We start from the raw sequence: 21,110 nt of genomic DNA on the forward strand, positions 1-21,110 counted from the left end.
ATGATATTTCTGTATAGGATTCTGTAATAATTTGTCTTATTCAGTTTTCTTGATAGTAGAGGGATATATGTGATGAAAGTATGGTCTGATGAGTCTTAGTTGCCTCATGGTAAAGAGGGACTTTTTCCGGATATTAGAGATTTGAGCTTCCATGGTTAGCATGGAATCAAGAATGCAGCCTAGGATTTTAGATGTTTTAGCGAAAGTGAGGGTGTGGCCCAATCAGAGAGTGATGCTTATCGGTGCTGTCTGTTGGGCTGTGTGGAAGTATAAGATTTTGGTTTTGGTTTGGTTTAGTTTTAGCTTGTTGATTGTTGCCCAATTTTGGATTCTTTCAATATTGGTTGAGACTTTGTTGGTGACATCTGACTGGTTGTTGGTTGTGGGAATGAGGAGGAGAATGTCATCTGCGTAGGACATTATGCTTTCATCATCGAATTGGATGTTTCCGAGGGAACTCATGAAAAGGTTAAATAGGATGGGGGAAAGTGGAGAGCCTTGAGGCACCCCACAGAAGGCCTTCCAGGGTTTGGAGATCTCTTCATTCTTTTTAACGATGTATTCTCTGTTTTGTAGGAAGTCAGAGAACCATTTTAGCACTGTTCCAGTTATACCAATTTCTGACAGTTTTGTTAATAGAAGGTGATGATCCACAGAGTCAAAGGCAGCTGAAATGTCAAATTGCAGGAGTATTGCTCGACGTCCCGTACTGAGTAGTTTGGATTTTGTGATTAATGTGAGGATGAGAAGTTTAATGCTGTGTTGTTGATGGCATCCGAATTAAGTCTGGTGGAGACATGAATGTTCAATATAAAATCATAACTATTTGAGGCTTATGCGAATGGGATCAGATGGTTTGCGGGGACCGAGCTCATGGGGACGGGACGGAAACGGGTTTTTTTATTTCAGTCCTAGTAGTTTGCCAGTCCACAAAATAATTCTTTTATTTCCACCAGTCCATAGGTGTAAAAAGGTTGAAGAGCACTGGACTAGAGTGTTATCTACTGAGATAGAGAATGGGGGAAGGGTAGAGGCAGGTTTAGGAAGAAAGATAAGGCATTCAGTCTTGGCCATATTTAATTATAGATGACGGTGAGACATCTTGGTGGCAATTTCAGACAGGCAAGCTGATATTTGGGCTATAAAAGGGCAGTATAGTATACTCTGTCACATAAAAGGATAAAATTTATCTCATTGCCTAGAGAACATGGACATCACTGCCCTATGTAGTTTAAGTTGTGTTTTGGCTAATATGGGCTTTCAACATGGACTGAGGGAGCCCAATATTCTCTCCCTTTTTCCCCTCTCCCCAGTAGTCACAGCCACCCACTGCAATAAAATATTACCTTTGCTGGTGGGGATGCCAATCCCTATCATCTAAAGATGTCTCCTGCCGCACCTGCAGCCGCACTTAATTCAGTAGGCACGCTTTGGCCGCTAATGCCAGCTCTCACGCATGTTCAATATTCAGCTAGCAGCAGTTGGTGGTTTAAAAAAAAAAAAAAAAAAAAATGCTGACTGCTGCAGGCAGAATTAGGCCCTGATATTCAATGCTGGGCCATGTCCAGGCACCAACATTGAATATCGACATCTGACTGAACTTGACAGGCCACTGGCTTTTATATGGGTCCTAGCTTATATTTAGCTGGGGTCCACATGATATTATATATAAGCTCCTGCCTCTATTGGTTCACTGGCCCACCAGGAAGTAAGGTCGGCCAGGAGGGTGAATTAGTCTTTGTGCTGGGGGGTAGGAGGGAAAGAGAGCAGGACACTATATATTACAAACCGATTGCAGAATGTTATGCTGGTGCAAGCCGATATTTAGTGCCAGCATCCATATAGCTAACCAGACAAAGTTAGGACTTCTGACATTAAGCTACTTCTGAGGATCTGATAGCAGCTCACAGCAGTGGTAGAAAAATGGCACTGCAGTGGTCTCCATTGCATGGATGTCCCTCCTGAGTAGTGGAGGAAAAGGGAAAGGATCTCAGGTGTACACTTGTGCTCTAACTGCCTCTCATCAGTTTTTCTTTGGGCCATTGTTGCAGGACCTACATTAAAGTCAAGAAGAGACAGACCCCAGTCCAGCATATATGATCCCTTTGCTGGAATGAAAACCCCTGGACAGCGCCAACTGATAACATTACAAGAGCAAGTGAAGCTGGGAATAGTCAGTGTGGATGACGCTGTTCTGGAGTTCAAAGAATGGCATTTGAATCAGAAGAGGAGATCTGAGTCTTTCCGATTCCAGCAGGTTTACCACTTAATTCTTCTATAACTGCATGGTTCAGCGATGATGATCTACTAATACATAGCAATGACTACCATCAGGGCCCCTGGTCTGCTATTCAATTGTCATGAGAAGGCAGAGCTGCCAAGTTTAACCAGTTCCAGGAGAGAGATTTTAGGCCAGTTTTGGATTTCTAATAACCCCATGCTGATGCATTATGGGATATGCAGCACTGATTTCAATGGGTAGCATCAGGTACTACAAATACCACACTGCTTTGGCATGTACAGTATGTTGAAAGCCAGGACTGACCAAAATGTTTCCCTCCTGGAGCTGGTTAACGTCAGCTCTGGGAGCAGGAATTGAGTCAATTTGGGCAGGCAGCAGCTGGCCTGTAGTTGTATCAACTCCTTCCTCTTCTCCAGCCAATCTCCTTCTGATTACATGGCACAAGGTGGGGGAGAACAGTTCCTTGGACCTGACAGCTTTTAACATGCGAATGTATTGAATACTGAATGGTTTAAAGCAGTAGTCAGGCCAAGGGTGTTATGGGTATAACATATCATTTCCACAAAATTTTAAACAAAGTGGAAAAGGGTTCCAAACTTTTGCTATTTGAAACAGAAGAGTCTGTTCATGTATATCTCGCTCCTTTAGAAACTGGGGATTGGAAAGAACAGGATGGGTAAAAGAAGAGATAATGAGGAATGGAGGATGGAAGATTAAAGGAGGAACACCTCCCTAACCTGTCCATTAGTGCTCATAATTGGGCGCTAAAAATCATTATTGGCGTTAGTTTGCAACAATTTGGATTTACGTCCACATCTTGCTCAGCACTATTCTATAAAGATCTGCATATCGGTTTTTCAGTGCACAACTGAAAAGAGGGCATAGTCATGAAAGGAACATGGGCAGATCAGGGGCATTTATTAAAGATACAGTATTATGGAATTTGGGGGATCTGCACTAAAGGTACGAGGGGGTGTCGGGGGGATGTTGGGTGGTTTGGGGGGAGGGGGGAGTGATGACAGTGTTAGGCAGGAGGGAGTGGGCATCCTCCTGATGATTTTGGGGGTGGGTGACAGCAGGTGATAGGAGGGAGTGGGCATCCATCCTGCTGATTTCAGGGGTGGTGATGGCAGGTGTTAGGCAAGAGGGAATGGGCATCCCTCCTGACAATTTTTTTTTTTTTGGGGGGGTGACAGCAGGTATTGGGCAGGTGGATGTTGGGGTCCTCTGCTGATCGTGGCAGAGATATCCCCCCCCCCATCCCCGCCCGTTCAGCTGAGCCAGCAGGACTCCCTGAAGCTGTAGTTTTGGAGAGACCTGCCGGCTCATCTGATAAGGGATTTCCATGCCACGGTCAGTTGATGGCAAGGGATCACTTGGCAAAGATAGGTGGCTGAGCCGCCTATATTTGCAGTCAAGCAGGCGTGATGCTCTAACCTGCGCTGGTTGACATATGCACCAGTTAGTGAATCGGGAGAGGGGGGAGTTAAATAAGGCATCTGTCCTTTCGGGTAGATGCAGTTCTGCATAGGACACCAGTACACAATTCTAAGCAACTTCTTAGGCAGCCACCAAGACCAGCATCCTATACAGAATCAGGTCCTTAATGTACCCTGGGTCACAGCAGAACTGGCAAAACATTTCCCTCCTCTAACATGGTTACCTGGCGGTTCTGTGTGGTACTGATAGGAGGACACACCTCTTTAGGTAATTTTTATTAGTACAGAAGGCTTGAAATCTTTATCTCTCACAAAAATGTACTGTCTTGTTTTAGGAAAATCTGAAGAAGCTACGAGACAGTATCACTAGGAGACAAGCAGAAAAACAAAAGAAAGGAAAACATAAAGGTAAGAAGAACCATGTTTTAAACCTGGCATTTTGGGGGGGTTGGGGAGTGGGAAGGAGCCTGTTCTTAAACCCAAGCAATTTTGGTATCCTTGGGAAGCAATTTTTTGTCTCAGGGCCAGCACATGGGTATTGAATGCCTAGACCTTTCAGCCATTTTAATACCTCCCCCCCCACCCAAGTGGCCAGCATCTTCTCTTCCCCTCTAACCTCTCCCCTAACTAAACAATTTCTCATCTCTCCTTCCTTATTCCTACCCCACATTTAGCATTTTCCTCCTTCCCTTCTTGCTAATGGGCTTCCACTGCTACTGCCACCACCTTGTCCTGGACCAGCCTGACAATTAAAGAAGTATTAGTGCTACAAGGACTCTATAAGCATAGATCTATCCTGAGGTACTGCTTTGCTTTGTTCTGCTCCCTTCAGAGAAAATGTGTCTCAGAAGGGAGCTATCCAAGCAACACATCAGAGTAAGTCTGCCTGATGCATCTTTAATCTTCCAACCAATCTGGGAGGAGATGGAAGGAGGGATGTCAGAAGTAAGCTCAGCAGTAATGACAGAACCAATGACAGAACCCCCGCCCCCTGACAACCCCCAGAAGAACAATAAAGAGAGGCAGTAGGGATGCTCACGCCCTCCTGCCTCTGCAAACCCCCCCTACCAAGCTGAACCAACCCTACACACACACACACACTGCCAGGATCCCCCTCCCCCACACCCCGTTATTAGATAAAAATCAGCAAGAGGGATGCCCATTCCCTCCTGCCACCAGATGACCCCTTTCCTACGGAACCGACCCCCCCCCCCATACCAGGACCCCTCACCCCTTCCCCTTCCTTGCTTCCTGTACTTTACAAAAAATAAGCAGGAGGGATGCCCACTCCCTCTTGTCACCAGATGCCCCCTTGGCCCCCCTGTACCACCCCACACACACCCCGAACCACTACCCATGCCTCTACATGCAGGAGACCCGCCAAGAAACTACCCTACACAGCCCCCAAACCATCCCCGTACCTCTATGTGCAGGAGGCTCGCAGGCCCGCTATTACAAAATGGTGGGCCTTCCCTTTCCTGGTGCATCCTGGGATGCACAGGGAGTGGCCTAAGGCCCTGAATGGCTCAGACACCTAAGGTTCCTCCTGAGGAGGAGCCTTGGGCGCCTGAGATAATCAAGGCCTTAGGCTCCTCCCAGTGTATCCTATGATGCACCAAGAAAGGGGCCTAAGGCCAAGATTGGCTCAGATGCATCCCTCCTGCTGTCTGCTTCACATACATGTATGGGGGTGATTCAGGTGTGTGTGGGGTGATTCGGGGGGGGAGACATCCGGTGGCAGGAAGGAGTGGGCAACCCTCCTACCAATTTTTTTTGTAAAGTACAGGGAGCGGGAAAGGGGAGAGGGGCCTTAGGCATCTGAACTAGTCAGGGCCTTAGGCCCCTCCCAATGCATCACATGATGCACCCAGGAGGGAAAGGCCCATCATTTTGGATCGGCAGGCCTCAGAACTGGAGAAACTGAGTCTCCCTCCTTCTCTCTTCAGACAAAAGTACTGGGGGGTGTCGGGGAGGAAGGTTTGGGAGAGCATCCGGTGGCAGGAGGGAGGGGGCATCCCTCCTTCCTTTTTTGGGGGGAGGTGGAAGGGGATGGTTCGTTGGGGTTGCGCCTAGTGGGGGGGTCAGCATGACCAGAGGAAGTGGGCATCCCTCCTACCTATTTTCGCTGGTGCGTGGGGGGGATGTTCAGTCCCCAGTGCTGATTTGTTGTGAGGATGTCAGGGAGGGCCGTCATCAATGGAGGGTATTTTTTCTTTTATTATGGTAGGGGATGGTTTGTGGGGTGGTACAGGGGGGGGCCTTCATTGGCAGGAGGGAGTGGGTATCCCTCTTGCCAATTTTTTCTCGCACAGGGAGGGGGGTTCAGCAGGGCCAGAGGGAGTGGACATCCCTCCTGCCTATTTTCACTGGTGCCGGTTTGGGGAGGGAAGTCATTGACGGAGGGGGCTTTTGTTCTTTCTTTCTTTTTTTTTTTTTTTTTTTTTAATGGGGCACACACAGAATCTGTGTCCATAAAATGGTTTGGCATGCTATAAATATTTTTGTATCAGTGGGACAGGTAAGCAACTGGTCTTGACCAATCGCTTTTTTCAGATCACTAAAAGCGATCACTTTTTTTTTGTGCATCAGGAAGCCATGTTAGAGCATCAATCGCTCTGCTAGGTTACATGGCATTTCAATATTAATGAGCTTATTTGCATAGCGTGATTGGAAAATGAGCGATCCTGCAGAAAACCAGGCGGTGAGCCATTTTCTGCATCAGGTCGGCAAATCTGATTGTTGCTTAACCAGTCAAAACCGGTTTAGTGATGATCATTTGAGGATCGCTGACTTTAGTGCATCTAGGCCAGAGTGTTGTATCTAGAAAGATAATTTAGGGAGAGTAGGTGTAGTGATATCTAGGCACTGATTCATGAACATGCTGTTTTGTTAGGAGGGGGTGCTGTAGCCAATGCTAGAGTATATGATTTATTTTTGTTTCATTCTAGATCTACAGATATCACAGCCTGTTCGGCCTGGCCAAAACATATCAGCGAAAGTGGAAAGTAATGTATATGAATTGAACCCCACTGCATCTGTAACCCCTCCACGGAGAATGGAAATCCGCCGAGGGAATTGGAACACAGAGAGCTCCTCCAGCACAGCCAGTAAGCAGGGCAAAAGCAGTAAGGGGTGGGGATTGTTAAACTGTATTAAAACTGCATTAATCTTGCTTTTGTTTAAGATCAAGAAAAAGAAAACAGAAGGGAATTTTCTATTTTTTTACATATACAAACTGGCATGACCACCTATGTATAGAAACTGTACACCTACTTTTATTAGGGTTGCAGGTTAATTGCAGTTAATTCTGCAATTAATGCACTATTGATCACAATAAATAAATCACAATTAAGAAAAAAAAAAAAATTTAATTCTTTATTCATTTTTAAACTTTCATCAAGTGTACAAAAATTCATAATAAACACTATTAATTAGACCACTTGAACATCTTATCAGTGTATCTTATAAATATAAATGCAACCCTCCCCCCCACCCTCCCTCTAAGCCCATTATTCATTATAAGATCATAAACCCTCCAATTGAAACCCTCCCCCTCACAATTAAGAAAATTAATCACATTGCAGCATCTCCTTGTCTCCTCCAAAAATCTCTTCTGCTCTCTTCTACTCCCAACCCTGTCCTTGGCGCAATCCAGCATCTTCCCACCACCACCACCACAGTTCAACATCACCAGCCCCCTGTACTGGTCTACCTTAAAGATGGTCTTCTGTTGTTTTATGATAGTGGCAGCACACCACATTTGCTGCCTCTAGCCTGGCCTCTGACTGGTACTACTTGTTCAGAAATAGGAAGTGATATCAGAGGAAATGGGATGGACCAGAAGGAAAGCTTCAGAGCAGGCCCAGGCAGCAAATGAGCATATGTGCAATACTGCCACTACTGGGGACACCTTTAAGGTAGACCAGCGGGGTGGTAAAGGGCAGACACCAAACCATGAGTAGAGAGAGAGGACTGACCCACAAGCAGAACTGGAAGAGCCTCCAATAGAATCTATGGCTGAGGTGGTGATCTGGGGTAGGAGGGAGATTATCAGTCCAGGTTTTCCCGAACGTCTGGTATTCCTACAATTCTTTCTCTCTCTCCTCCAACTTGTTGGGAAGACATGCCCAGATAGCTAATTCAGATACCGTTTCAGGAGGGAGACTTTTTGACCAGTTCTAATTTTGAACTTACATCTTAAAACAGCGGGGCAAGTCCAGCATTGAATTTCTGGGCATAATGCCAACAGCGGTCAGCAAAACGCTGAGCACAGCCAGCTGAATTTTGACCCCATCATGTTGAATGTAGTACCTGTGTAAGTTTATATTCACAATCCTGCCATCTACTGGCAGCAGGTAGTAATTTCTTCATCCCCCCCAAAGGTGATAAATAGAAATAAAACAAATAAAATAAGATGATACCTTTTTTATTGGACTAACAATATATTAAGTTAGTTCAATAAAAAAGGTATCATCTTATTATTTTTTTTTTGTTTTATTTTATTTTATTTATATTTATTACCTTTAAAATTGGACTAAGTTTCAAGTTTAATTAATTTTTATATACCGACCATCGACGTGGACCTGGCCTGTTTACAAATGAAAGGTTAAAATAAATTTTTGTAGGGGGGGAAATGTGAACATTAAATAGACAAATTACAAATACAAACATGAGCTTGAGGGTAAAGGGGGAGGGGAAAGTTAATAATTACATCATTAAAAACAAATTGATTAAAGGGAAGAGGGATTGGGGGGAGGATAGAATGCCAGGAATGGGGATCGCTTCTTAAAAGCGGTTCGTGTTTATTTTGCGGGCTGTTGGAAAGGTATGGTATGCGTTATGGAATAAGACTAACATGGCTATCACACCACTGCATCTCCAAAATAACTTCTTAACGGCTGCAAACCTAGGTAAGATAGTGGCACATTATATAACACATTTTTCTATCATTTATTCAGTTACCCCATGAATTCCCTAGGTAAGAATACACACACCACTTTCAGGTGCAAAGCCTGCAGGCACATTTTGCTTGTGAATTATGCACCAGATCAGAAGGAATGTGCAGGACTCTGAAAAACTCTGAGGATAGTGCATCCACAGACAGATGCACCTGCTTTTTCACTGAGTACTATTTTCATGAAAAATAATGTGTATAGTTTTGAAAATACAAAAGTACAACATTGTTGCCTCTGCTGGCCTAACCCGTCCTAGAGATACTTTCACAAAAATACAGGAAAGGTACCTTTACTCTCTTATGTATCAATTTATATGGGTAATGACTTTTGATAATAGCCCTCCTTATGAGTTGTGGTTAAGTATGATGCTCTAGTTCAGGGGTAAGGAACTCCGGTCCTCGAGAGCCATATTCCAATCGGGTTTTCAGGATTTCCCCAATGAATATGCATTGAAAGCAGTGCATGCAAATAGATCTCATGCATATTCATTGGGAAAATCCTGAAAACCCGACTGGAATATGGCTCTCGAGGACTGGAGTTCCCTACCCCTGCTCTAGTTGTTGGCTTTTTTTTATTGCTCCTTTGTAGGAAAGTGCATAAGTAATGAAGTGTTCTATGAAATGACAATAGGGAATGCAATAGAGACTTGGCTTTACAAAATATAAGATCTCCTGTGCATTTCAATTCTCTGGTCTGTTACCCAGGCAGTGCAAGTACTCGATCCAGCACTCGAAGTACGCTGAGTCTTAGCAGTGGTGTAGAAGGAGACAGTGAGGTAAGCACTTCCATGGCAAAAGAAAGAGATAAACCAAAAAATCATGGTAGGTATCACAGAATCTGTACTTGTGAGTCGGATGACAACGGCGGCCTCGGGAGACTCTTGAGACAGCACTGTGTGTTCGAAACATGTCGGGTCAGACTCCCAGGTTCAGCTGTGTATAAAAGCTAAGTATATACTCTTCAAAAATTTCTTGACACTATTTTAGTTGAAAAAAAGGCACTTGTATGAACACATTAGAATTGCCACAGCGTTTAGAAAACGACTTACCTATGATGAGTTACCACGTAAATCTCCCGCTTTTTTGAAATTCAACATAGCGGTGGAGTGGTGGGGCTGAGGTATTTCAGAGAAGACACTTATATGCAAAGCACGCCAACCTAGCTGCTCACTCATTTATCTTGATAGAGAGGGTTGGTGATAGACCTATAAATATACTGGTATTACATTGAGACTTATACAAAGGCACTATCGCATGTTTTCCTCCTTGCAACTCCTCTCCTTGTGCTTCCAAGGTCCTTCTTGCTTTTGTCATTACCTTTTCTGCCTGTTTGGCTACCTTAACATCATCAGATCTCGCACTTCTTCCATGCACTGACATATTTCACTGTCTAATCTTGGGGTTTTTGCAGCCCAAAATTTGACACTGCATTTTTTTTAGCAAAAGACTTAGGACCGGATTCTCAAAACTTATCATGCCTTTAACGATGGTCACTAAACTGGCTCCAGCCAGTTTAGCATGACACTATTTTACCGCACGATTATCAAAACGGCTCAACATGGTCTTTCTGAAGCTTCCTAGCAGCCTCCATGCAAATATATTACAATGAGATTATAAATATTAAAATGGTAGCAAAATGGACCCATTAATATTTAAATGAACACTCTGGACAATTCTCCATCATCACCGGGTGATTCTCCAAACGTGGTGCTGTGACGCGCGCCTATAACATGTGCATATTTTGCACTCCAATAAGCCACACCAACGATATGCATGCCTATGGCGTAGCTTTTTCCCAGCACATGCACACATTTACTCCTCTTTCCATGGACTGTTCTGCACATGTGCCAATCACTATCACCAGTGACTCATCTCATGTAATTTTGGCAACCATCTGTGAACCTCATTTGCGTGCACGGTTCTTTGAGAATGATTCGTCTTTTTGAAATTGTTACATTTACAGCCTCGACAGTGGCCTGTCAGATTTTACAGGTGATATTAGAGAATCCAGCCCATCGTTGTCATAGTTTAGAGAGTGGTTTTCAAACTGTGTGCTGTGGCACCTTGGGAAGCCACAGAGAGCTCATAGGAGAGATGAGGCATATGTTAAGATCTGCCCTAACTACCTCCAACTTCTACCCCTGCTGCTTCTGCTGCTGCTTTCCCAGACTAACAGAAGCTGCAAAACAAAGCATAGCCATCACAGGGTTACACTGTACAAACTCAAAGCTGCCAGTCCTGCCTCCATTGATGTCGCATCTTGTTCCAGGACAGAGCCGACAGCCTCAGGTTTGTATAGTGCAGCCTCACGATGGCTGTATTTGGTTTTGTCACTGCTACTGCTAGTCTGGGGAAGCAGCAGTGGTAGTGGGGTGTCAGGGAGGAGAGAGGGCAGATGCTAGATGGAAGTGGGGAGGTGAGAGGGGGCAGGTGCTGAATGAAAGAGGGAGAGAAAGAAAGCTGATGTTGGATGGAAGAGGGGAGAGAGAGGACAGACAGTGGATGGAAGGGTGGAAAGGGGAAAGGGATTTGATATACCACTTGTCTGTTACAATCAAAGTGGCTTACATATTATGTATGCATGTACTTTTGCTGTCCCTAGTGAGCTCAGAAACTTTTTTTTTTTTTGTTCCTGGGGTAATAGAAGGTTAAGTGAAGAGGGCTCACATTGGATAGAAGAGGGGAGAGGGACAGACACTGGACCAAAGATGGAGAGAAGGGGCAAATGCTGGATGGAAGGGAGCAGAGAAAGTGGGCAAATGCTGGATGGAAGAGAAGACAGAAAGGGTAGTTACTTGAAGGAAAGAGAGAAAGAGGGCACACACTGGATGAAAGCATGCCACTAACTTCCTCACTGCTCAAACAGCATGGAACTAAGGGCTCAGGCAGCGGACAACTACAGCTGGTTGGCTTGGGCATCTCTGCCAACAAAGTTAGGACTCCAAAACTGATACTACCATGGAGAAACCCTGAGAGGAAATATGTAGCGTAGGGATTCTGTGAAAAATTAGACACTAAGAGCCTGATTCTGTATAGGATGTTCAGTCTCAGCAGCTACCTAAGCAGCTTTTGAGAATCGCACACAGGCGTCCTATACAGAATAGCAGCTATCCTAATGGACAGACGCCTATCCCCGCCTAACCACCCCGATTCTCTAACCGGCGCCCATGTCACAGGCGCTGTTTAAAGAATGGCTTTGCTGCTGGGCTGATCATAGTAAGGGAATCTCCCTGCCGTGATCAGCTGAGCAGCAGTGGTTGTGGACCCCTGAATCCCTCCCCCGCAAGTTTGCCAGCAGGAGGGATGCCCAATCCCTCCTGCCTCCACCCCCGAAACAGTCCCTGGCAGGAGGGATGCCCACTCCCTCCTGCCGGAATCCCCCAACATCTCCAGCAGGAGGGATGCTCTCTTCTTCCTGCTGGCACCCCCCTAAACATATGATCCCCTGAAACCCCCCCCAAATCCCCCTCCATACCTTTATAATAATAATAATAATAACAGTTTATATACCGCAATACCGTTAAATTCTATGCGGTTTACAAAAGATTAGTGGGGTACAAGTTGAGTTGACGTACAAGTTGAATTAACTTAAGGGATGTGGGGAACAATTGGGAGAAAGGGCAAGAGAGGGGAAAGAGGGAAATGGGTCAGCTGTCTAGGTCTTTCGGGAATAGGTGGGTTTTGAGGCGTTTCCTGAATATCTCATAAGTGGTGGGCAATAGGAGTTGTTCTAGGTCTTTACCCCATAGAGCAGCCTGATGTGAGAGAAGATGCTCATGGTGTTTTTTTAGTTTGCATCCTCTTACCGGGGGAGAAACGAAGTGCGAGTGGGAGGTTCTCTTGTGTTTGTTGGCTGAGAAGGAGAATAGATCAGTGATGTATTTAGGGGTTAGACCGTAGAAAACTTTAAAACAGAGGCAGGCGAACTTAAACTTTACACGAGCTTCCATCGGCAACCAGTGTAGCTGTTTGAAGTATGGTGTCACGTGATCGAACTTCTTTATCAGCAAGGTCAGCTGGAGGGATGCCTAAGGTCCCTCCCATGGGAGTGGCTTTAGGTATCTAGCCAATCGGAGTCTTAGGCCACTCCCAGGGCGTAGAAGCTCAAAGTCCCCCTGCAAGGTTCAATGAATGTTAGGTGGCAAGCTGGCATGCTGGTTGCAGTCCTCGTAATTGAGATAACTCCTAATAGATGTCAATCATCAAAAGGCATAGAAACCAAACTTCGATACATTGAGAGAAGATAACTTGAGAAACTAAAGTGGCTCCTAAATATTTGAAGGATGATGCAGGTTGAACTGGTTGGCTAAATAGGATGAGAGTAAATCTTGGAGGGGATGTGTGACCTGTGACCCAGCAAGCTAGAATGTAAATCCACATACACTCTCTGACTCAAAGTACTTTTTTTGCATTATAGGCTCTGAAGATTACCACTTAGTTCATGTAATTCATAGTAACATAGCAATAAAGTAAATGACAGCAAATAAAGACCTGCACAGTCCATTCAGTCTGTTGGATAAGGGGGCCAGAGTCGCCAGGGCCGCCATCAAGGCAGTACTACCAGTCCTGCATTCAGGGGCCCAGAGCTGACAGGGGGCCCGGGCTCCCCCAGGGTCCTAGGCAGTGTTCTAAGGCAGGGGCGCAAGTAGCTCGCCAAGGCAAAGTGAGTCGATCACCCAGGACTCACTTTGTCTTGGCGATCTATCGGGCCGATCAGTCTTCCTCTCCCCGACGTCAATTCTGCAGTCGGAGAGGAAGTTCGGGCCAGCCAATCGCTGCCTGGCTGGGCGGAACTTCCTCTCCGACGGCAGAATTGACGTTGGGGGAGGAATGCTGGTCGGCCCAAAGCAGGGAGAGCATGAGGCGTTGGCGGTGTCGGCTTTGGGGCCTGTTATCCATTGGTGGCATTTGGATCCTGTTCCCCGATAGCAGCGGCAGTGGCAGTGGCTTGGGGAAGGGCAGGGAGAAAGAAAGAAAGGGGGCAGGCAGAGAAACAGAAGGAAAGAAGAGAAACAGAAAAAAAAGAAAGGGGGCATGAAGAGAGAAAGAAAGAAAGGTCAGGGAGAGAGGAAGAAAAAGTTGGGGGAGGGAATGAGGTGTGGAGGAGAGGAAGCATACAGGCTGAAAGAAGGGAAGAAAGATTGGATGCACAGTCAGAAGAAAGTGCAACCAGAGACTCATGAAGTCACCAGACAAGGTAGGAAAAATGATTTTATTTTAAATTTAGCAAAGTGGAGGCAGTATTACCACAGTTTTCAAAGGAATTTGCCCAAATAACTTAATAGTTAACTGGGTAAATTCCCAGAGATGAAAACTTCCCTTCACTTACTATGCACAGCTCTGAATTTATATCTGCTGTCTATATTTTACAATATGGTCCCCTTTTACTAAACCGCAATAGTGGTTTTTAGCGCAGGGAGCCTATGAGCGTCAAGAGCAGCGTTGGGCATTCAGCGCAGCTCCCTGCGCTAAAAACTGCTATTGTGGTTTAATAAAAAGGATGGAGGGTATATTTGTCTATTTTTGTATGGTTGTTACTGAGGTGACAATGCATAGAGACATCTGCCTTGACCTCTTTGAAAAAAAACCAGAATAGGAATGATAATTAACATTTTCTCAGCGTATAGTGTGCTTTGTGTTTTTTAATTTTATTGTTGGTAGATCATTTTGACTTGGTCATTTTAAAGTAGCTCACAAGCTCAAAAAGTTTGGGCACCTCTGAGCTAGAGCGTTGAAACTGTGTATTTCTATTTTATCCCCCCTTTTACAAAACTGTGGAGCGTTTTTTAGCGCCAGCCGTGGTGGTAGCAGCTCTGATGCTCAGAATTCTATGAGCGTCAGGGCTGTTACCACCGTAGCTAAAATCCACACTACAGTTTTGTAAAAGAGTGAGGGGGTAGTTTGTGATGACATATTCCATACTAGGCGAAGGTGTTTTCTGTGTTCTGTGTGTTCGAAAGACATGGTTTTCTGTTAGGATTGATGGTGTATGATTGATCTGTGCTGGTCTGGCTTGTTTAGTTTTACAATGGGTGTATTGATGTACTGCTCACTGCAATATGTAAGATGCTGCCTTTTCCTAGGTACTCATGTGTGACGTGTGGTTTGTTACTAAAAATCATGTTTTTCTTACAGATGGGGGGGGGGTGCCAAAAAATGATGGGCCCCGGGTGTTACATATGCTACGTACGCCACTGTATGTAAAGCTACCAGAAAGCTGGCGTAGCAAAAACTTTAAGTAAATTGTTATTCTTCTAAGTTTTGAGTATTTAACCCTCCCACAATCTCACGGGCACTCGTTTCAAGTTTCAAGTTTATTGAGATTTTGATTTAAACACAATATCAAATATTTTCAGTGCGTATAACAAAAATAAATTTGGGGAAATAAATAAAACCATTTGAACAATAAACATATCCATAGATGATTAAAATTACATAAGGAGTACAAGGATAAACTACATTTGTTTAAAAATGCGTTCTCCGCGCCTGCTCATAAATTTGTTGACTGGAAGGATCCAGCAACGTGGCCAGATGCCATTCAGGACAAAGACAGAGAAAGAATTGTGCAATTTGGATTAATGATGGAAGATGATTTAAAGCAAATGGCACAGTCTATGAGTAAAGATCTTGACGGACGTTCTTTTTATGAATATCTCCTCTATGCCAAATCACCCAATGGACGTGAGAAGATTTTAAGGGACTGGCTTAGGTGGAGCATTAGCAGAAAAGTATGTGTGTATTCGGCCCATGGAAGAAGGGGGGGATGTCGGGGGGGGGGGAGGGGTGCGTGGGGGGCCCAATAGGATTGCTCAGTAAGGGGCCCAGAAATTTCTGATGGCGGCCCTGAGAGTCGCACCCAGCACTTCATGCTGGTTGCACTTCTTCATGATGAAACACTGCTATCGTAAACAAGGCAATTCACCACTATGCCAACCATTAACCATACTGTAGATAGTTAATGTATATATAATGCCATCTTGGAATACAATAAAATAGCATGTCAATAGGCTGGAAGACTTTTATTATTATTATGGCTACATCTTAGTTACATTCTTTATCAATACATGATGAAACCAACAATATAAGAGCTTGGTGAAGACTATCATAAAAACATACAAATAGTTTTACTGGGTTACACCAATGGTCCATATAGCCCAGTATTCTGTCTTAACGGTGGCCAATCCAGGTCACAACTACCTGGCCAAATTGTAGCAACATTCCATGCTACCAATCTAGGGCAAGCAGTGACTTCCCCCATGCATGTCTCGAAAGCAAACTATGGATTTTTCCTCCAGGAAATTGTCCAAACCTTTTCTAAAACCAGCTACATTAACTGCTCTTACCAGAGATTCCATAGAGTAACTATTCTCTGAATGAAAAAATAATTTCTCCTATTGGTTTTAAGAATACAGTATCTCCCTATAACTTCATTGAGTGTCCCCTAGTCTTTGTAATTTTTGATGGAGTAAAAAAACAATCCACTTGTTCCCATTCTACACCACTCAGGATTTTATAGACTTCAATCACATCACCCCTCAGCTGACTCTTCCAAATTCAAGAGCCCTAATTGCCTCCTATCCCATGCTCTTTAATTCTCTCAGGAGCCTCTCATGAGGAACTTTGTCAAAAACTTTCTAAAAATCTAGATACACTACATCAACCAGCTCATCTTTATTCTCACACCTTCAAAGAAGTCAAGCAAAATGGTGCGGCAGGACCTCCTTTTGCTGAACCCATGCTGACTCTGTCCCATTAAATCATGTTTGTCTACGTGTTCCATAATTTTATTTTTTATAATTGTTTCCACTATTTTACCTGACACTGAAGTCAGGCTTACCGATCTGTAATTTCTCGGATCTTCCCTGGAACCCTTTTTAAAAAGTTGCCATTAACACTGGCCATCCTACAATCTTCAGGTATTACAGATGATTATAGTGACAGGTTAAAAATCACTAACAGCAGATCAGCAGTTTCATGATTGTGTTCTTTCAGTACCCTGGGATGTATATCATCTAGCCCAGGTGATTTATCATTCTTTAACAATTTAGCTAGTATGTCTTCCAGGTTCACCAAGATTTCTCTCAGTTCCTCCACATCATTACCCTTGAAAACCATTTCCGGTTCAGGTAGATCTTTTACATCTTCTTCCATAAAGACCAAAGAAAATAATTAATTCAGTCTCTCTGCTATGGCCTTATCCTCCCTGAGTGCCCCTTTTGCTCCTTGATCATCCAACAGCCTATTATTTTTGATGGATCTTTGCAGCCCCAGAAAGTGTGTTCATTCTATTCCAAATCAAATAGATATGGAAACTTAAAGAAATGTCCAATAAATATAAATACCAAATAATGAGGATAAATCTGTACTAAGTGAATTTTTTCCTAGACCTCAAACACCCAAGGCACTACTTTTTAATTCTATTTGTGCCCTTACTGGGTTGGTGTTTTCATCATTGGTCTTAGCAAGTGGCGTATGCAACCAATTCTTATATATGAATTAATTTTCAACAAGTCTGCATAAATTATAAAGTACATGAAGTGCTGTAAAGTGCTATAGAGTGCTGTAAAGGTCTAGCAAAATATTCACTTAATACAGATTTGTCCTCATTATTTGGCATTCTATTCCAAGGTCACCTATAGCATGGTCAGAGGGTGTTCTGTCAACCAGACATCTAGGTTCCCTGGGAGTTCTGCATTGCTTACTGCTTCTGGAATACTCATGAATCTTGTTGATGCAGTATAATCTATTCTCAATGTCCTTGAGCTTCTCTCCCTGGGCTGTCACTGTTTTCTGCACTGCCATTATCACTGCACAGGTCCTGCGGACCCTCTCCTCTGACAGTAAGATTCGTTGCTCAGTCTCACTCGAGAGAGACTCGATCTGCTGCAAGAGCTTATCAAAATTGCTAGCCAAGGTTTTCACAACCGAATCTCTTTAAGTTCCACAAACATCCAGTCTAAGGATCATGGCCATAGCAGAGCCTTCCACCATCTTATCTTCACTAGGGACACTGCTTTACTTTGTTTTTGTTTTGGGTTTTTTTTAGTAGATGTAGAAGTCATAATTCCCTCTAGTTTGCTGAGAAGTCTGTCCAATGCAATAAATCTGCCTGTGCGATTAGCCAGGATAGAGTGATTCAAATAATCAGGTTGTATGTAGGTTGTTATGTAGAAGTGACACCTGGAGCAACAAAAACTCTGTCTTTTCACCATATCAAGTGTGAAAGATGTTGAAATGAAAATTGACTTATATTTGGATATGAATTTTCAGCCATTTGCAAATTTATATGTATATACTGTATACAGTATAGGGTATAGGAGTGATGCAATTCTGACAAAATTTTTAAAATGGTGCTACAGAATTCATAACTTATCACAGAATGTGTCACTGATTTGTTGTAGAAAACTGGATTTATTGATTATAATGCACAAAAAGCAGGGAGCTGAGATTCTGTCAGGGAGTCACCTTTTTATCTTTTTCTTTGAAGGATAATGAAATAGCAGACAAAAGTAGTAGTCTATTACCACAGCGTGGAGAGAGGGGATCTCTTCTCCAGCCTCCCAGGATCCCTCCTCGAGTTCCTATCAGGTAAAGACTAAATTAACGTTATCTTAAAATAACTGTCGAGCTAGAATCTACATTATAGAAAAGTACATGACCGAGTGGTCTCAAACTCATGGCCCTGGGTTCACATGCGGCCCACCAGATCCTATTTTGAGGCCCTCAGTATGTTTATCATAATCACAAAAGTAAAATAAAACAGTTTCTTGATCATATGTCTCTTTAGCTATAAATGACAATATTATTATTAAGACTTAGACAAAAGGAAAGATTTATAAATTCTAAAGAGTTTTACCTCATGCAAAATTGTCATTTCTTTAATAAGACTTTTTTTTTTTTTTCTGAGGCCCTCCAAGATCCTACAAATCCAAAATGTGGCCCTGCAAAGGGTTTGAGTTTGAGACCACTGCTATAGACTATCTAGATTTGAACAAACTCCTATTTTACCTGTTCTTAGAAGATTGCATTGATTACTGGTTGAATTTTGGATTCAATATAAAATTCTCGTTTGTGTTTAAGGTGATAATTGGCCAGTAGCAGTAGATGCCTCTGCATCTGCATCAGCCATCTCGATCATTACAATTGGAATCTCAATACTTGTTGGAAGTTCCTTTTTTTTTGCACTGTTTATCTGGATGAGTATAGGTCATCTATTTTTTATATAGCTGGTCCTTTGTTATGGAATGCATTGCCATCGCATTTGTCATCAATTAGGAAACCTGATTATTTTAAAAAGAGTTTGAAGACCTTCGTATTTGGAAAAGCTTTTGGGATGGAATATTGAAGGTTTAAGATGTTGCCTGAATTTTAAAAAAAATTCTGGAATATTTTAATGAAATTGTTCTATTTGTTCTGTTTTGGTTTTGATTTTATGTGTTTTTTTGTGATCCGCCTAGAATGCTAGATAGTGTTGAATAGTTTTAAATAAATATTTATTCATTGTTGAGATCCTGAAAACTTAACTGCTGCTGCGACCCCAGGAGAACTAAATATGGTTAGATGAGTGACTAGGGGGGAAGTCAGTGGCGTAAGGAGGGGCGGTCTTCCCCAGGCGCCATGTTGGTGGGGGTGCCAGCTCCCATCGTCCTCTCTGCCCCCATTCCTTCCATGACCCTCCACTACCATGCGCGCTGCTTCCCTTCCCCCGTACCTCTTTAACATACGTGGCGCGAGCAGGAACCCCAACCTGCTGCTCACGCCAGCATCGACTCTTCCTCTGATGACACTTCCTATACCCGTGCCTAGGAAGTGACATCAGAGGAAGAGCTGACACTGACACGAGCAGCAGGTTGGGGTTCCTACTTGCGCTACGAAGGTTAATGAGGTACGGAGAAAGGGAAGAGGCACGCGCATGTGGCAGCTGGGGGCAGGGAAGAAGCAGTTGGGGGTGGAGAAGAGGGCAGGGGAGGGGTGCCACCACTCTAGGCGCCTCTCACTCTTGTTACACCACTGGGGCAAGTATTGTTAATATAAGCTAATTGTTTATTGTTAGATGTGTAACTATAATTAATTTTTACTTTTTGTTGCATCCCAGGCCTCAGTCCTTTGAAGATCTTAAGCCTCCTCCAGTACCACCTCGAGGTCGCTGATTCTTTTCTTGGGACCAAGAATTCTGTCAAAGGCAGTTTCAAACATGAATCAAGGAGGGACTGTACTGTACTCTCAGAGCAATCAAGAGCCGATCTTCACAATTCCATTTATTTGCATCAATCTCATCACCATGGCTGTTATTGACGCTTGCCCCCTCCTTTACTATGAGCGTTGGAGCAGTTACCGGTGCTAAAACCCGCGCTACACGTTAGTAAAGGAGGGGGTTGATTTGATATTCAAAAGAAGTTATATGTTCACTGGTAGCCAATGAATGTATATATTCATTTCACTATATGTAAATTTTAGAAACGTATCTGGATAATATTGAGCTAAAATTCTAACTGATTGGCCCAATCCTATCCATATAAGAAGGGGTTAGGTTCGGAGGCAAGGCAAGGATGGCCCAAAAATTATCCAGATAATGGTGTTATTCAGGCAGTATACAGATAACTTATATATTATAACCTATATGAAGAGCAGCATTAAATATATGTATTAATTTAAGTGCTGGCACTTAAATTAATGCGGTTGCTGAACCAACTGAAAATCTATTCCACTGTGTTCACTTTCACTCCCATGGTGATGGTCATTTTCATTTCAGAGGACTCGCATGCATAATGCCATTAGTGGTTGTACCCCCCAAAATTAAAATTAAATAATATAAATAACCAGCTATGTGCTCTTTGTCACAATCACAGTTATCACCACAGTGTTCTTTCTCTCATTGTCATGGCTATTGTCACCCTTGTATATTTTATTATCTCTGCGCTTAGTTTCACCACTATAGTAATTATCACCATCCACGCTGCTTTGACTATTGTGCTCTTTTACATCCATGGATATCATCAGCACGCATGCTGTCACCACCGGTTTATATCCATCCTGGCTATTAAAAGTCTTGTGCTCACTCTGGTTTCCCATTCCCACTGTTTTTATTGTCATTTCCTATGGTTATTACCATCACGGTACTTTCACCTTCAAGGTTATTATCACTACTGGGTACAATTTTGCTACTATGGTTATCACTAGAAGCTTGTTAAATTTCACCACCCTGGGAATTCTCACCACTGTGTTTACTTCTACCACCCTCATTGCAATGAGCTTCTGATAGGTAGAAATCTCATTCAGTAAGAGACCAGAAATTATTTTCTTTTATCCCTTGGGCCTCGGCAATGAATTGACTCCCTGAAGTAAATGCTTCAGATTTCTTTTTTTTATGAGTTATAATAGGATATTATCCTATTACAGTATCCCTTCCCCTCTTTTTTTTTTTCTACCATGGTCCAGAGCGCTAAATGCTCTGACACTGCTTTGGCGCTCACAG

The 21,110-nt window shown here is 43.4% G+C and overlaps 1 protein-coding gene across 4 annotated transcripts in view; it reads left to right on the forward strand.

The window, feature by feature from the left end:
- The window catches only part of PIK3AP1 (phosphoinositide-3-kinase adaptor protein 1), a 170,944-nt gene extending 150,251 nt beyond the window's left edge, over window positions 1-20,693 (forward strand). For all 4 annotated transcript variants that reach the window (XM_033943251.1, XM_033943248.1, XM_033943249.1 and 1 more), the window contains 6 exons: window positions 2,052-2,257; window positions 4,017-4,089; window positions 6,630-6,788; window positions 9,341-9,411; window positions 18,123-18,223; window positions 19,731-20,693. In XM_033943251.1, the coding sequence (XP_033799142.1) occupies window positions 2,052-2,257; window positions 4,017-4,089; window positions 6,630-6,788; window positions 9,341-9,411; window positions 18,123-18,223; window positions 19,731-19,785 (665 nt within the window). In that variant the 3' untranslated portion in view covers window positions 19,786-20,693. The remainder of the gene's footprint in view (window positions 1-2,051; window positions 2,258-4,016; window positions 4,090-6,629; window positions 6,789-9,340; window positions 9,412-18,122; window positions 18,224-19,730) is intronic.
- The last annotated feature ends 417 nt before the right edge of the window (window positions 20,694-21,110 follow it).

Source organism: Geotrypetes seraphini, chromosome 4 (assembly GCF_902459505.1).
Source record: "Geotrypetes seraphini chromosome 4, aGeoSer1.1, whole genome shotgun sequence".
NCBI lineage: Eukaryota > Metazoa > Chordata > Amphibia > Gymnophiona > Dermophiidae > Geotrypetes > Geotrypetes seraphini.